The sequence below is a fragment of the Hypanus sabinus genome, chromosome 5 (genome assembly GCF_030144855.1).
Source record: "Hypanus sabinus isolate sHypSab1 chromosome 5, sHypSab1.hap1, whole genome shotgun sequence".
NCBI lineage: Eukaryota > Metazoa > Chordata > Chondrichthyes > Myliobatiformes > Dasyatidae > Hypanus > Hypanus sabinus.
Genome location: NC_082710.1, coordinates 55,905,618 through 55,923,868, shown reverse-complemented (window position 1 = coordinate 55,923,868; position 18,251 = coordinate 55,905,618). Strand labels below are relative to the sequence as shown.

At 39.4% G+C, this 18,251-nt stretch overlaps 1 protein-coding gene across 1 annotated transcript in view; it reads left to right on the top strand.

Moving 5' to 3' along the window:
• Nucleotides 1-18,251, top strand: part of glis3 (GLIS family zinc finger 3) — a 485,132-nt gene that overhangs the window by 133,450 nt on the left and 333,431 nt on the right. The window contains exon 4 of the mRNA XM_059969975.1: nt 14,528-15,563. Coding sequence (XP_059825958.1) covers nt 14,528-15,563 — 1,036 coding nt within the window. The remainder of the gene's footprint in view (nt 1-14,527; nt 15,564-18,251) is intronic.

Genomic DNA, 18,251 nt, shown 5'->3' with positions numbered 1-18,251 from the left:
ACAGTGAAGTGTCTCAAGTTTAAGTCTGAAAAAGAGCAAATCCAAGAATGCACCTCCACAAATGCAATTTAAGTCAGATAAATTTCCTAGACACCTCTTAATTGACTCATATTTATTATAAAACCATGTGAACTAATTATCATTATTTTTCCCCACCTATTGGAGTTACTTTATAGGCATTCATCTCAATTTGGTGTAATTTTGTTGATACACATAAAATATACCCAGCTGTCTACTCTGGTTTCTAATCCACTATAAATTACTTATGCAAAATTATATTGTTTAAAAGTGATAGTATGAGATTGGTATTGCTACTCGATCACATTTCTTAACATAGGGTCCGCTTGACTAATAAGATGCACTATAGTGTTAACTGCAGCCATATGTTAGAAAGGTTTTAAAGTCATTGAAGAGCATTGTATGCCAGTTTGATTTAAAAGGCTCACAATGTAGTTATTATAATGCTCTTAGCCTGGATTGAGAGTACTTCTATCATAACCAAACTCAAACTTCAAAGAAAATTTATTATTTAAGTTTGTATATGTCACTTTGAGATTTATTTTCTTATGGGCATTTAAAGGAAAATAAAGATGTACAATAGAATTATGAAAAACTATACATAAAGAGGGACCAAAAATAGCCTAAGTGCAAAAGAAGATATTTGTACAAAAATAAATAAACAACACTGAGAACATGAGTTATAGAGGCTGTAGGTTGCAGAATCCAAGTTCAGGTCAGTGAAGTTTTTCACGCTGGTTCAGGAGCCTGATGATTGAAGGGCAATACCTGTACCTGAACTTGGTGGTGTGGCTGCTGAGGCCCCTTTACCTCCTGCCTGATAGTAGAAGCAATAGGAGAGCATGACCTGGATAGTGGGAGTCCTTGATGATGGATGCTATTTTCTTGTGGCAGCGATCAATATGTTAAACGGGGATATGCTAAACAATATGCTAAATGCTCAATATGGGGAGGACTTTGCCTGTGATGAACGGGGCTGTATCCATCACCTTTTTAGACTTTTTCATTCTTGAGCATTGGTGCTTCCATTCCAAGCTATGATGCAACCAGTCAAGATTGATTGACTGTCAACTGTACATCTACAGAGATTTTTGAAAGTTTTAGATGACACGTCAGATCTATGCAAACTGCTAAGAAAGTAGACGTGCTGTAGTAACACATGATAACTGCTGGGGGAGCTCAGCAGGTCATACAGCGTCTGTTGAAAGGGATAAACAATTGATGTTTTGGGTGAGACAGAGTCCCGATGAAGAGTTTCAGGCTGAAAGTTCAACTGTTTCTTCCTTTCCAAAGGTGCTGCCTGATCTGCTGAGTTCCACTGGCATCCTGAATGTGTTAATCTAGATTTCCAGCATCTGCAGAATGTCTTGTGTTTGAGAGGCACTGTAGTGCCTTCTTTGTGATGGAAGGAATTTAAAACTATTGACCATCTCTACCTCCTCTAATGAAGATTGGCTCACGGACATCCAGCTTCTGCCTCCTGAAGCATAATGTACAAAAGTATGCGTTCCAAATAGAGCTTGATACAAAATGGTCATGAAACTTCATTTTATATATATTTTGCACTTAATTGGCTCCTGGTTAAACTATAAATTTCTGGCAGTTGTTTTAGGCAGTATCATATTTAAGTGCTTTAATATTCTGCATTTTGTCCATAGCTTTTCTTCTGAGTGTTGTTCACTTCGACAAGTGACAAAGATAAAGTTACCAAAAAACTAAGTCACTATTCTCAAAAGTGCGCAAGGATTATGTGTACTGCACTGCCAATTTATTCCAATAAAGTAGTTAAAGAATATCCTGATATTTTCTATGCTGCAAAAATTTTGCTTTGCAATTTAAATGATGAAAAATAGCTGCACTATTTTCTCAGCAAACTTAAATATTTGAATTATAGTAAATTACATTTAAAATAATGGACTGCAAAACAACATTGGGGAACAGAGTTCAATATCCTGATCCATTTTTCCTGTGTTGGGCCTTTTGGTTAATGAAATCTATCAAAATCAAAGATAAATTAATTGGGTACTATGTGCCATTGCTGAACTAGCTGATCTCACATTATACAACTATGTAATATGAGCAAATTAGATAAATAAATCATGAGCCTATTAGAAATATGTGTTCAGAAGGTACAAAATCAGGTGATCATCTCTGTGTGTCACCAAGTTTCTTGGTAAAAGAGTCAATGCTCAATTACCTTAGCTTTCCTACCCTCATGTTCAACCTAGAGTCAGCAATTCATTTCATTCCAAGGAGATCCAGACCTGAAACTGTAATTCAGACTATTTAACAATAATGTCAATAATATTATCTGACAATCAATTCTGATGGCATTTTTATTTTGGACAATATCAATTTGTATTTTAAAATCAAAATAAAACAAAATTGTATTAAAAAGTTCTCGTTGTTCTTTTAAGCTGAGACTCTCCTGTAGTTTATACAAGTTCACAGGTTGGTCATGAAGTTACCCTGAGGACACACTTCAAAGTTTAATTGTTTTTTTTCACCCTCACTCCTTCCCTTCCTTTGTTGTGATTATCCATTAACAGAAGCAAATAATTATTTCATGAGTAAAATTTAAAGAGAAAATTTATTTTCCTTGAAGTTACTTAGAATAAAACAAAAGGTATTGTTTTAGCTGCCTTTATAACACCTGCAATTCCTATTATTAATTGTTCACTGACTTAATTCATGCAGGAATTTCAGTAATTTCTAAGACAAGGAGATTTAGTTGTACTCAAACATGCTCAAGAACAAATTGTGGACATACCACCTTGTGTCGTTTGTGAATGTTATTCTTTCCCTGGATCAGGAATGTACTTGGAATGCCTGTGGTTTAACTGCACACATACCATGTATAAACTTCTACACTTCATCCTAATTTCAAAGTTTGAAGATACAAAGCAGAACTTTTTTTTCTGTGTTATGCTTTAAAAGTATTGACTGCGAAATTCAGACATGCTTGAAAATATGTGTTAAGGTGGTCCCTTCTGGGGGTATCCCAACATTATAATTTCATGACAAGTGCTTGAGCACCTAGAGGATCCAGTATTGAAAATCTCCTCATCATCAGAATCAGAATCAGACTATAATCGCCAAGTACCTGTGCACATACAAGGAATTTACTTCCAGCAGATGTTGTCTCTCTGCTCATAAGAATAATAATGATAAATATAAATGAAAATATAGATTATACATACAAGTAGTGCAATCCAAGTAATACTTAGCCGACAGTTAACCGTTAACAGTTAATTGTACATTAATCAAAACTTAGTTCAGGAGCTCCATGCATGTGCTGGAATTAAGCTGCCTTATTCCACACCCTAATTAATGCCATTTTGGCAACTCCTTGAAGGGGAGGTGATCGTTAATATCAACTATGCACAAGTCATTGCACAACTTGGAGAACACCCAGTGAAAAGAAAAAAGCATGTGTAAGCACCTGTTTTACTAATAACTGGCTAAAGATGTAGAGAGAACCTTGTTCTCTTAGAAGCTGCCAAGGTCAAGGTAGAGGAGATGATCAGAGAGACAAATGCCTGAAGTTTCAATGTCACAGAGTGTTAAAGGCCTTGCATGTTTGATAAAGGCAAGCAAAATAATTATCAATTCCATCAGTTGAGTACTGTGCCAAAGTGCTTACAAAGCAACCATTGGTCTGGTACTCACTCATACATCTCAGATCTCTTAAAAACTTACAGCTATTAAGCCCTGGTGTATTCATACACATAGATTGCAATACATTCACTAGCACAACCTGTCCCTTGCAAGAGAAAGTCCCACAGAATTGCATATTATAGTGACAGACAGGAGAATACCTTATTACACCCATAGGCTCTGCTAATTGGATGGGTATGCTTATGGTGAGAATGCAGTTTGCTGACACTATGATAGTCTTCAGTTTATGAAAAGAATAATTAAGAATGCTCGTGCTGATATTTAATCTATATTTTCACTTTTTATTGCCCTACCTCTTTATACAATTTCTTCTGCCATATAATAGAGGTTTGAATGTGCTTCTCTCATCATTGTGATAAGTGATGTAGTCTTCTCATTTTAGATAAATAATGCTTGTCCTAGATCCAGCAATTGAGCCATCAGAGATAAAAATAGAAGCTTGCAGCACATCTGTGCATCGGCAGTCCCATCTGCCAACTTTAAGAACCATAGAGAAGTGTTTAGAGAGGGATGCATATACGGAGGTATATCACTCAGGAATTCAGGTCCTTTGGGAAGGACAGGGAGCTAACATACCAGCTTTTCAGAGGGATATTCATGGACCAATTCTCCTCCAAAGAAGCAATTTGAAGAATATAATGAGGTAGTCTAGGGGTGAAGGTTGTTGAGCAAATATATATTTGCCTTCTCCATGTTGAAGCTTTTCCCATAATAGCAATCAGGTGCCACTAGCAACGCTGATAATCAACCAAAGATAATGAATAATAAGAAAGTCTAATCATCATGGTGATATAGTTCCCATGGTGCCATCCTTCTGCTACTTATCATTTCAAATAAATTATTAACAATAGAAAAAGGTAATCAAAATATGTAACTCAACAATTCAATAATTGAAATTTTGGATGATTATATTTAATATGGTATATGATGATAGATAATATGCTGGATGTATGTGTAAAATCCTCAATAATATTTGTTCTCAATAATGTTCTTGGGCAACAATTAAAATCTATTTTAAAGTATCTGCAGTTTAAATGTTTAGGAATTGATTCTATGAATCATAGCCCTTGGCAAGATTTGGTTGCAGGAGGGACAGGACAGGCAGCTCAATGTTCTAGGGTTCTGCTGTTTTAGATACAACAGAGAGGGATGGACTAAAGGAGGAGGGCTGGCGTTACAATTTAGGGAAAATGCCATGGCACTTCTCAATCAGGACAGACTAGAGAACTCATCTTGTGAGGTTTTATGGGTGGAACTGTCGAATAAAAAATGCATGACCATGTTAAAGAAGCTATATTATACACCACCCAACAGTCCCCAAGATTTTGAGGAACAAATTTGCAGCAAGATCACAGACTGTTGCAGCAAACATAAGATTGCTATAGTAAGTGATTTTAATTTTCTACATATTGACTGGGACTCCCAGACAGTAAGAAGATTGAATGGAAAAGAGTTTGTCAAATGTTTTGAAAGTTTTCTTAACCAGTACATAGAAGTCACAATGAGAAAGTGTGCAATACTTGATCTCCTATTAGGGAATGAGATAGGGCAGGTGAAAGGAGTTTGTGTAGGGGAACACTTTGCATCTAGTGATCATAATGCCATTACTTACGAAGTAGATATGGAAAAAGATAGGACTGATCAGCAGGTTGAGGTTCTAAATCAAAGAAAGACCGAGTTTGGTGGTATCCGAAAGGATCTGGCAGGTGTGGATTGGGAGAGGCTGTTTTCTGGCAAAGGTGTACTTGGTAAGTGGGAGGCCTTCAAAAGTGAACTTTTGAGAGTACAAAGCTTGTATGTGCCTATCAGAATTAAAGGTAAAGATAATAGATTTAAGGAACCTTGGTTTTCAAGAGAGATTGAAGCCCTGGTTAAGAAAAAGAAGAGTTGTATATCAGTTACTTATGGAGTATAAGAAAAGGAAGAGTACGTGTAAGAAGGAAATCAGGAAGGCTTAAAAAAGGCATAAAGTTGCCCTAGCTGATCAGATGAAGGAGAATCCTAAGGATTCTGCATGTTAAGAACAAAGGGATTGCAAGGTAGAAAATTGGTTCTCTGGAAGATCAGAATGGATCTATGTGTGGAACCAAAAGAGGTGATGGAGATCTTAACTGTATTTGTTCAGGAGAGGGACACAGATGCAATGCAGCAGCGAGGTCATGGACCCTATACAGATTACAGAGGAGGAGGTGTTTGCTGTTTTGAGGAAAAATTAGGCTGGATAATTCCCCAGGGCCTGACAAGATGTTCACTTGGATCCTGTGGGAAGAAAATGCATGAATCGCAGGGGCCCTAGCAGAGATATTTAAATTGTCCTTAGTGACAGGTGAGGTACTGGAGGACTGGAGAGTACCAATGCTGTTCCACTGCTTAACAAAGGGTCTGAAAAAAACAACAGGATGTTATAGGCTGGTGAGCCTGACATCACTAGTGGGAAAGTTATTAGTTGATATTCTAAGGGACTGGATTTATGAGTATTTGGATAGACCAGACTGATTTGGGATAGTCAGCATGGTCTTGTGCATGGTAGATCATGTCTAACCAATCTTATGGAGTTTTTCGAGGAAGTTACCAAGAAAGTTGATGAAGGCAAAGCAGTGGATGTTGTTTACATGGACTTCAGCAAGGCACTTGCCAAGGTCCTGCGTGGGAGGTTGGTCAAAAAAGGTTCAGTCACTTGGCATTCAAGATGAGGTAATAAAGTGGATTCGATGTTGGCTCTGTGGGAGAAGCCGGAGAGTAGTAGTAGGTTGTTGTCTCTCTGACTGGAGGCCTGTGCCTAGTGCAGTGCCACAGGGATCTGTGCTGGGTCCATTGTTGTTTGTCTGCTATATCTATGATCTGGATTATAATGTGGTTAACTGCATCAGCAAATTTGCAGATGACAGCAAGACTGGGGATGTAATAAACAGTGAGGAAGACATCAGAGCTTGCAGCATGATCTAGACTAGCTGGAAAAGAGGGCTGAAAAATGGCAGATGGAATTTAATGCAGAGAAGTATGAGGTGTTGCACTTCAGTAGGACCAACGAGGGTAGATCTTACACGGTGAATCATATAGCATTGGGAAGTGCAGTAGAACAAAAGAATCTGTGAGTACAGGTCCATTATTCATTGACAGTGGTGGTGTAGGTAGATAAGATTTTACAGGAAGTTTTTGTCACATTGGCCTTCATAAAGCAAAATGTTGAGTACAGTAAACACGCACAAGATGCGAGAGGAACTCACCAGGTCAGGCATTATCTATGGAAAAGAGTAAAAAGTGTTAACAGTCAACATTTTAGCCAAGGCCATTCAGCAGCCTGCTGAAGGGACTTGGCCTGAAACATCGACTGTTTATTCTTTTCCATAGATGCTGCCTTTCCTGCTGAGTTCCTCCAGCATTTTGTGTGGATTGCGTGGATTTCCGGCATCTGCTGATTTTCTCTTGTTTGGCATTGATTACGGGAGACGTAATGTTATGATGAAGCTGTATAAGATGTTGATGAGGTCTAATTTAGAGTATTTTGTGCAGTTTTGGTCAACTATCTACAGGAAAGATGTAAGTAAGATTGAAAGAGTACAACGAACATTTACAAAGATGTTGCCAGGACTGGAGGACCTGAGTTATAAGGAAAGATTGAATAGGTTAGGACTTTATTCCTTAGAATGTAGAAAATTGAGAGAAGATTTGACAGAGGTATACAAAATAATGAGGGGTATAACTAGGGTAAATGCAAGTAGGCTTTTTCCACTGAAGTTGGGTGGAACTATAACTAGAGGTCATGCATTAAGGGTGAAAGGTGAAAAGTTTAAGGGGAACATGAGGGGAAACTTCTACACTTAGAGGGTTGTGAGAGTGTGGAACAAGCTGCCAGCACAGGAGCTCAATTTCAATGTTTAGGAGAAGTTTGGACAGGCACATGGATGGTAGGTATATGGAGGGCTATGGTCCTGGTGCAGTTCAATGGGACTAGGTAGTTTAAATAGTTTGGCATGAACCAGATTGGCTGAAAGGCCTGTTTCTGTAGTGTACTTTTCTGTGACTTTATTACTCTGATCAATGCATCTTTGACTGCGACCAGTGGGGTACCGCAAGTTTCGGTGCTGGGACCACAGCTGTTTACAATATACATTAATGATTTAGATGAAGGGATTAAAAGTAACATTAGCAAATTTTCTGATGACACAAAGCTGGGTGGCAGTGTGAAGTGTCAGGAGGATGTTACGAGAATGCAGGGTGACTTGGACAGGTTGGGTGAGTGGGCAAATGTATGGCAGATGCAATTTAATGTGGTTAAATGTGAGGTTATCCACTTCGGTGACAAGAACAGGAAGGCAGATTACTATCTAAATGGAGTCAAGTTAGGAAAAGGGGAAGTACAACGAGATCTAGGTGTTCTTGTACATCAGTCAACGAAAGCAAGCATGCAGGTACAGCAGGCAGTGAAGAAAGCTAATGGCATGCTGGCTTTTATAACAAGAGGAATTGAGTATAGGAGTAAAGAGGTCCTTCTGCAGCTGTGCAGCACCCTGGTGAGACCCCACCTAGAGTATTGTGTGCAGTTTTGGTCTCCAAATTTGAGGAAGGATATTCTTGCTATTGAGGGAATGCAGCGTAGGTTCACAAGGTTAATTCCCGGAACGGCAGGACTGTCATATGTTGAAAGATTGGAGTGACTGGGCTTGTATACACTGGAATTTAGAAGGATGAGAGGTGATCTGATTGAAACATATAAGATTATTAAGGGATTGGACACATTGGAGGCAGGAAGCATATTCCCGCTGATGGGTGAGTCCAGAACTAGAGGCCACAGTTTAAGAATAAGGGGTAGGCCATTTAGAACAGAGGTGTGGAAAAACTTTTTCATCCAGAGAGTGGTGGATATGTGGAATGCTCTGCCCCAGAAGGCAGTGGAGGCCAAGTCTCTGGATGCATTCAAGAGAGAGTTAGATAGAGCTCTTATAGATAACGGGGTCAAGGGATATGGGGAGAGGGCAGGAACGGGGTACTGATTGTGTATGATCAGCCACGATCACAATGAATGGCGGTGCTGGCTAGAAGGACCGAATGGCCTACTCCTGCACCTACTGTCTATTGTCTATTTCTATAAGGGTTTCATTCTGCGAGCTGCTGAAGTTATGCTCCCCCTGTACAGTGCACTTAATGGCAATACCACTAATTACGTACTTGACTGGCCAGCAGACATGATCAGGTCATTTGATGATAGTAAACGAGCTCTTTCCAATGCAACTATACTGGCAGAGCCACTCCCCAACGAACCTATAGCCATTATTACTGACACGTCAGACTATGCTGTAGCTGCTGTGCATGAACAGTTAATGGAGGCATGTGGCAGCTGCTTATCTTTTCCAGCTGCCATCTCTGCCACCACCACCCCCCCCCCCCCCCCCCACCAAAGGAAGTACAGTACATTTGACTGTAAGCTTCTCTGTCTTTATCCGGCTGTCAGCCATTTTCATTTTCTTTTAGAGGTTTGCTATTTCACAGCATTCATTGACACAAACCCCTCATGCACGTGATGGCCAAAATATCAGACTCTTCGTGGCAATGACGCCACCTGGCCTACATTTCCATTCACAACTGGCATACAAAATATCAAGGGGAAAAATAATGCCATGGCTGATTGCCCCTCATGGCCAGCTACTGACCCAGAGGTCCAGGCTTACTGAACAGCTGTCATGGGCCTGCAGTTGGCTGACATTAAGTTCATGGGAGCTAGGGTTTCTCTACTGTGTGGTGTCTCAAATCATTGCTCAGCCCATAGTGCCTGCAAACTACAGAAGGACTGCTTTCGACTCCATACATGGCCTCTTGCATCCATGCCGGAAAGCCTCACAGAAACTGGTTGTGCTACAGTTTGTAGGGCACGGCCTCAAAAAGGACGTGCGTGACTGGACTGCAGCCTGTGTGGAGTGCCAGCAAGCTAACCATGATGTTAGGCGCCACTGGCACCTATTGAGGTCCCTGAGTGATGGTTTGACCATGTCAATGTGGACTTTGGTGGTACTCTTCCCCCCTCCCACAGTATCATGCTTCTCCTTACCACGGTGGACTGTGCCATCAGATGGCCAAAAGTCATCACTCTCGCATTCATGACATCCACAGACATGGTTCAGGGGTCCATGAGCACCTGGGTTGCTCAGTTTGGCACCCCATTTGATATCTCCTCTGACCCCGGTCCCCAATTTATACAGACCTCTGGGTTACGATGGCCCAGAACCTCGGCATTAGGCTACATCACAGCATGGCTCATCACCAGCAGTCCGGTGGCCTTTATGAGTGGTTTCACTGCTCCTTAAAGGCTGCTCTGAGGACTTCCCTGACTGATAAGTGTTGGTGTGATCGTCTCCCGTGGGTCCTGCTGGGGCTCAGAACAGCTGTTGAAACTGTTCACTGAAAAATATTGAATTTTGTCCACAGTCGCTTTTAAAATAAGCTGGGCCAATCCAGGCAATAGTGTAAGTGATGGACTTAATCTTTTTTCTTCTGTTTTTCTATGTCCCTCTATGTCATTGTCACGTTGCCTTGCTTACGTTGGTTACTAGTGTGATATATTATTTTGAGACAGCATAGAACTTTTATTATCAGTTAAATATAAGTACTCATCCAGAAACAATTCCATACCAACAATCTTTATTATTTTGAAAGCCTGCTTAGATTTATTACATTTAAAAGAAAATGATCATTCAAAACTTTGGTTCTGAAATATAATCTGTTCAGCTTCAAAAATCAAATCTGCTCTAATAACAAATTACCCGGAATAAAAACTCATTTAAAAATGCATAAAATTACTTACAAATGTCCAGGCTAAATTTCATAGGAAAAATTCAATTTCAAGTGATTTATACATAGAACTGTTTGGACAAATACTCATTTTGATCTTATTCTGTTCATTAGAGTAAGTTAGCTCTCTAAGAAAACTCTACCATGATAGTTCAGTTACTTGCAACCAAAAGGTTTCCAAGACTAGTCACAGGTATGTTCTAGGTGATTAAACAGAGCCACCAAGAACATTCTGGAGACTGCTGAAAAGGCCTTGCAGTGGCTGTGGATCCAGAGGGGGGAATCTGTGGATTAGTACGCCATTTGGACTCAAGTCAGGGTTGATCACCCCTGGCTGGGTAGCCTGGGCAAGGGTGTCTGATGATTAAAGACCCAAAACATCTTACAGCCCCAGGTTCATCACTGAAGACATGTCCAAGTAGCACCAGAAGGTGTGTTATACAAAAACACAGTCAAATATGGATATTTCAGTTAGCCTCACTATGACTTTTTAAGGTAATGGGAAAACATCTTCAATTTCTTCTCCTCATTGGAAGCCAGCAATTCCTGTATGTTAGTCTATCTTTGATAATGAGCAGTCCCTGATGGCTACAATGACAGACAGCAATTCAACAGGCTACCAGGACACACCTTCAGTTAACTGCATAAAAAAATAATAATAAGCTACCAAAGAAATTCATTGCACCCTTAAAAATGTAACCCTAAAGTAAATTGTACCTTCATTGAAGAAAGGTAGACAGGAGAGAGATAAAAATATATTTAAAGATACAGCAAGGAACAGGTCCTTCTGGCCCAACAAGCTGCAGTGCTCAGCAACCCACCTATTTAATCCTTGCCTAATCACAAGATAATCCTGTTGCATTTTGCTTAAACAGGCAGAACACAACAGGTTTTGAACATAATTTTTGTTTGTCAATGCTACAAAATGCTGCCATCTTCAGTATTGCTAAGATGGCTGCGGTCTTGATGTCTCACATTTGTAGTATTACTTTTGCTACTACTTGGCTGCTGTGCATGTATCTATGAACAATGCAATATTAGCGCTATTTTGTCATCACTTCTGCACTTGCTCATTTCTTGTTCTGATATTAGATAATGGCAGACAGAAAGCAGAAACACAAAATTACTGTCTTCTTAGGTAAATTAGCAACTTTGCACTTTTCAGTAGTAGAAATGAAGTAGTGTTGGTTGTTCAAAGGCAAAGATACAAATAAAATAAGAAGTTGAATTGGTGGCACTTTAGCCAAGCTCCCAAAATGGTTTATAAGCAGGGTTTAATTTTTAATGTACTTCCTGCACTTTTTCTGATAAATGAAACAAGTAATGTAAGCCCAATAATATCTTACAATTAGAAACTGAGCAAACTTCTAGAGCTGTTCTGCAATTATTTGGAAATTAATATGCATATACTACATAATCACTTCATGAATTGATTATCCTTTCTAAATATCCTTTGTAATAAACACCATGGGATTATCAATTTAAATTACCTTCCACTGATACTTGAAGATTATGCATTTCAGCAGCTAAAATTGTGTATTTTATTGGGCAAGCCCAATAAAATAGTATTTTTCTTGGTGTTCTAAGAGATTTTTATATTTTTATATTTAAGCACATCACCTCTACTGGGGAATAATCTGTTGATAACAACTCACTAGAGTTCTCTGTCCTTGACTAGTCTTTCAGGTTGTCCCTATGTGTAGCCCATCTTCAGAGATCATCCCTCTCCCAGGTTTTTGGAGCTTCTGTTGACACTCTGTAGCTCCTGGTTTTTAGGGGAGGAGGTTGCTATCCCCATGCCTAACCCTCCTCCTTTAGCAGTCAGACTTGGGACCGTCCATTCTGAAATTTTTGTTATAGTTTTGGATTTAATAAAGTCACAATATGTTCAAAAGGAGTTGAATGTGAATTGACACTGCATTTTAAATGTTGATAAGATGCCAGAGAATTGGTTATCTGATTTACACTCATCTTGGCTGAGATTTTGAAACATTTGTTTTGTATCTAAACTGTCTATTGGGGAAGAATAACGAACTATCTGCACAGACACAGGCACAGGTGATAATCATAAACGTAAGAGATTCCACAGATGTTGGAAATCCAGGGTATTCCTCCAGCATTTTGTGTGTGTGTTACCCAGGTGATAATCAATGGAAAGGCAAGGTACAGTTTTGCGGTCTACGGCTTCTGTATAATGCACAAATATACAAAATAACATAATTATATCCATCAGAAGTACACAAGTTTGAATATTTTAAAATTCTGAAACTACTTGCAAGCTCTGGATATTATACATGCTATTAAAATCAAAGAGACTTACATTTTCTACCCCAACCAGGGTGGCACGGTTCAATTTCTGCAGCTGCCTGTGAGGAGTTTGTACATTCTCCCCGTGACCACATGAGTTTCCTCCGGGTGCTCTGGTTTCTTCCCACAGTCCAAAGATGTACCAGTTGGTAGGTCAATTGGTCATTGTAAATTGTCCCATGATTAGGCTGTGATTAAAATCGTGGGATTGCTGGGCGGCATGGTTCAAAGGGCTGTTCAGTGCTGTATCTCAATAAGTAAATAAACATTCCAACTAGTTATTATAAAACTATTTAAATCATAAACTGAACTTTTATTTATCTACAAGTTTATCCCTGTCTAAGTCTCTTTAATAGGGTTGTACTTCAGTACTCTATCTCTGAAATTCAACCACACACTGGCACAACTGATTGCAGATAAATTTCTAACATGAGTGTCCAGTTTTACTGCTTAGACCTGTTTCTATAATAATTTAAATGATTTTTTAGAACATGTCTTTGGAAGCTGATCTCAACATTTACCGAAACATGAGGGCGATTGATCACTTGGAAGAGCAAAGTGTCTAAATTATTGAATCAATGTTCTCTTAATTTGGTCTCAAGCATTGTTTAATGCAACCTTAGGAATTGGATAAATTAGAAGTATAGTTAGGGACAGAAACTATGAATAGGATAAAGACATTAATGACAAATAGCTGTTTTGCACATCTTTTATTCTTACAGAGACAGACAGACAAGAAGCAATAATATGTCTATGTATGCTAATTCAATCCCCCTCTGCAACTGATTTGCCTCAATATTGTCATCTCATGTTGCTTCTCTGTCAATTCTTAAATTTAGTTAAGAGTGAAACAGTTGGCTCCCCAGTTCTCACAGCTGTCAAATGACTGCTGCTCAGTCCCTCCCAGCATACCACCTTGTTGTTGTTAGGTGCTTTTCCTGCAATTAGTAGCACTTTTTATTGAATTAACCAATGTAGGGAAACGTCTAACTCTATATGCTAAAGTATGCATTGCTACAGTAACATTTGAAGCACTGGAGTAAAACTGAAAAGTGCCATATCAGCATGATCAGATGCTTATAGAGTATGTGTTGGGAAAACTAATTCACAGAGCATCTATCCAATAAACTCTTTCTGCTCTTTCCAATGCAGAAAATTTTACGCAAATAAGTTTTGTATAACCTAAGCCTTTAAAATATCCTCCTTTTATAAAAAAAACTTTTTGTTGTACATTTTTGCAAATGGCTCCTATGTGTAAGACTATCTGAGGACTTGTGCCCTACCAGGTCTCACCAGCAGGGACTTAATATTTTTCACTATATTAAACAAAAAATCAAATTTTTGAGTTATTTTGCACATTTCTAATAATATAACATTTTAGATGGTGAGATACTGTCTGTTTTCAGAATGGATAAACCTTGCTGTTTTATCATCTGTCCCAGTCCCAGTACAAATCTGGAGCGTGACACACAATACAATGGTTGAACACCTTTTGTTCACTTCAAAGAAACTGAACTGGCTTTACTTTAAGAAACTTGAGCTTTCAGGCTACAGCAATTATACACCTTTCCACCAAAAAGGAAATTGTATAATTAGGTTAGATTAGGCAACTTCAGAGCATCAATTCGCATTGAAGCAGAATATTACAAGTGACAACTGATATTTTGTCACCTGTGGAAAAGAATTGTGACAAATTGGGTTTTATTTTCATTGTCCATTTCTTTTTTTTTATTTTTAGATCGATTACGTCAGGTGGATCAGTAGACTCAAATGCAATAAGTCTTATAGAAAGCCAGTCAACCTTGAATGTGAAGCAAGAGTGGCCACATGGTTACCCAATCCTTCCATCACTCCCATCAAACCAAGGTTCCCAGAACGGCAGTGAACTAGGGGATGTGCTGAGTATACCACCTGGAACTGCCATGTCAAGTAACAGCACCTCAAACTCTTTACCTTCTTATTTGTTTGGGAATGAAAATAGCTCGCGCAATTCTGCCCGATCTAATTCTGCTCGATCAAGAAAAAGAGGACTTTCCACCTCGCCCTTTTCGGATGGAGTTGGAATCGATCTCATCATTCGTACATCTCCAACATCGTTAGTAGCATATATCAATGGGTCCAGAGGCTCCCCAGCTAATGTTTCTCCTCAGCCTGAGGTATGTGGGCATTTTCTGGGGGTGAGAGGTAGTTGCATCCCTCAAGCCTATAATGCAACTGGTAAAGAACGAAATCTCTTTACTTTTGCTGACCTAGAGGCCAGCAATGGTGTGTACCAAAGAATGCAGCAGCTGGAGCACTCTCCATTGCACCCCATGGTGATGAACAACATGGTTGTTCAGCAGGGTATTTCGGTGATTGGTAATCAGCAGTATGATGCATTCAAAAATGAGCAACTGGATGAATTCTCCTCTGGGATGGAGATACCTGCACTGCCCCAGGGTCCACCACCACCATATCATGCTCACCGGCACGTTATGACTCACTTGCATTCACATGGGCAACCATCTCTACAAGGGACCCAGCTGGATGAGGACGGTGAGCCATCAAGAATTAACGGGAAGCACTGCTGCCGATGGATAGACTGCAATGCAATATATGATGAGCAGGAGGAGCTTGTACGACACATTGAAAAGGCACATATAGATCAGCGTAAAGGAGAAGACTTTACTTGCTTCTGGGCTGGCTGCCCACGTAGATACAAGCCATTTAATGCTCGCTATAAGCTGTTAATCCACATGAGGGTGCATTCAGGAGAAAAGCCAAACAAGTGTACGGTAGGTGGGAATACAGAATTTTGCATACTTCTTATTTGTCTGCAAGTCAACTGTTTACTTGCCATGAAATATTTGTAATAACAGGCTATTTACTGTATCTCACATTTGACATCTTGAGTGTTGGTTTCCATTTTGATACTGAACAGTGTCTTCCAAATTACAATATCATGCATTGTTTCATTTGCAAACTACAGAATTTCACAGTTCTAGAAAATTACTAGATATCTCGAAGATAGTATAACAATAGACACCACTCTTTTTATTTCACCAATGTTTAATCTGCCTCTTTCCCAACAGATTTCTTTTGTGTAGTATGTGACGATTTTGATACCAAACCTGAATGTTCAGCTCTATTATCTCTGCTAATGGTACATGAAATCATACGGTAGCCTAGCTACTAAACACAGCAAACACTTCTTGTAAATTAAACATATAAGGGGCACAATATTATTGAACTTTTGAAGGCCAAGAAGGACAATAACATGACATGAATATTGCATGGTACTGTGGAGTAATTGGATCTGAATTTTAATTCCCTCACATTATTGAATCCCATATTTTAGCCTTATCTTGATAAAGAGGCAGTAATCTGAAACCAGGCATTTGCACACAGGAATGGAAGGTGGTAGATGAAAAGCTAGAATAATGATCTACAGAATAATCTTATGTCATTGAAAATAACAGAACTACAAAGGACTTGTTCAAATGAGCTTTTCTTAGCTACATATCATAAGAGGGGAGTCTATGAAATGTACTGTTTTCACATTGAGTCTGATCTACAAAATTAATCCTGGCAAGGGAAAACACTGATAAAGAGAATATTAAAGATTACTTATCAGCTTCCTGGAATCCTCCCAGGCAAGTGTTCGTTTCCACAATACCTCTGAACCAATATATGCATGATATGATAATGTTTTAACAGTTGATGCATTGCATTGTTTATGCTACAGTTTTATTATAAAGAAGTGAATCAAAAGATTTTGTTTTATGCTTCATCTGTAAGTGGATAAGAGCGATTTGAATTCACTGAAAATGAAAAAAAAACTTTGATGAATCAGTTCAATTATTGAAAGGAAGAATTCAAGCAAGAGGATGGAGCTCTAGAAGTAAGCAACAGTACAGAAGAGCTGAAAGCCATTGTGTAATTGTGAGCAACACACACACAATGCTAGAGGAACTCAGCAGGCCAGGCAGCACCTATGGAAAAGAGTAAACAGTCAACATTTCAGGCTGAGTCCTTTCATCAGTACTGGAGAAGAAAGGTGAACAGTCAGAGTAAGAAGGTGGGGAGAGGGGAGGAAGAAATGCAAGGTCTTAGGTGAAACCAGCAATGGGTGAAGGGTGAAGTAAAGAGCTGGGAAGTCAATCGGTGAAAGAGATAGGGGGAATGGGGAATCCAATAAGAGAGCACAAAAGGCCAGGGAAGAAAGAGAAGAGGGAGGAGCACCAGAGGGAGATGATAGGCAGATAAGGAAGTAAGGTGAGAGAGGGAAATGGGAATGTGGAATGGTGAGGGAGAAGGGGGGCGTTAACAGAAGTTTGAGAATTGGATGTGCATACCATTGGGTTGGAAGAGTCCATGGACTGACATGTTGGAATGGGAATGGGAAGTGGAATTAAAATGGGTGGCCACTGGGGGAACCTGCTTTTTCTGGCGATGGAGCACAGATGCTCAGCAAAGCTGTCTCTCAATCTACATTGAGTCTTACTTTCTATTCCCATTCCAACATGTCTGTCTATGGCCTTCTCTACTGCCACGATGAGGCCACACTCAGGTTGGAGGAGCAAAACCTTATAATCGTTCTGTGTAGCCTCTAACCTGATGGCATGAACATAACTTTCTCCAACCGCCAATAATGGCCTCCGCCCTCTCCCTCACCATTCCCCATTCCCATTTCCTTCTCTCACCTTATCTGCTTACCTGTCCATCACCTACCTCTGGTGCTCCTCCCCCTTCCATTTCTTCCTTAGACTTCTGTCCTCTCCTATCAGATTCCCCCTTCTCCAGCGCTTTATCGCTTTCACTAATTGACTTCCCAACTCTTTACCTATCACCTATTATCTTGTATTTCTTCCTCTCCTCCCCCTACCTTCTCACTCCAACTTCTCATCTTTCTTCTCCAGCTCTGATGAAGGGTCTCGGCCCGAAACGTGGACAGTTTACTCTTTTCCATAGTTGTTGCCTGGCCTGCTGAGTTCCTCAAGCATTTTGTGTGTGTTGCTTGGATCTCCAGCATCTGCAAATTTCCTCTTGCTTGTGTAATTGTGAGAACATTATTAAAGTAAGGTTTGGGGTGGAGGAATCCTTCACCAGTGTACATAATATAGAAAACATCAGATCTCAGAAGTAATAATTGAGAAATTGCTACATATTTCTTGCAATTGCTAGGTTTTTCATGTTTTGGAATATTCAGTGGATGGATAATGAGAAAACATAAATGAGGTGCTCAAACCTCAGAGTTTGCAAGAGGTTTTCATGCTTGGTCATCGATATTTTAACAACACTGTAATTTTTATTCCATTTCTTGCAGATCAAGTTAGTAACTAAAGAGGTAAAGTATTGGCTGCAACTACTAATTTATAATGGGCTCAATGAACACAAAAGAGATTTGTGAGAGTTTCAGTAGGATTAATATATCTTTCCAGTTTTTACAGTGCTTTCTCCATAAAATGTGATCAACAGATTAT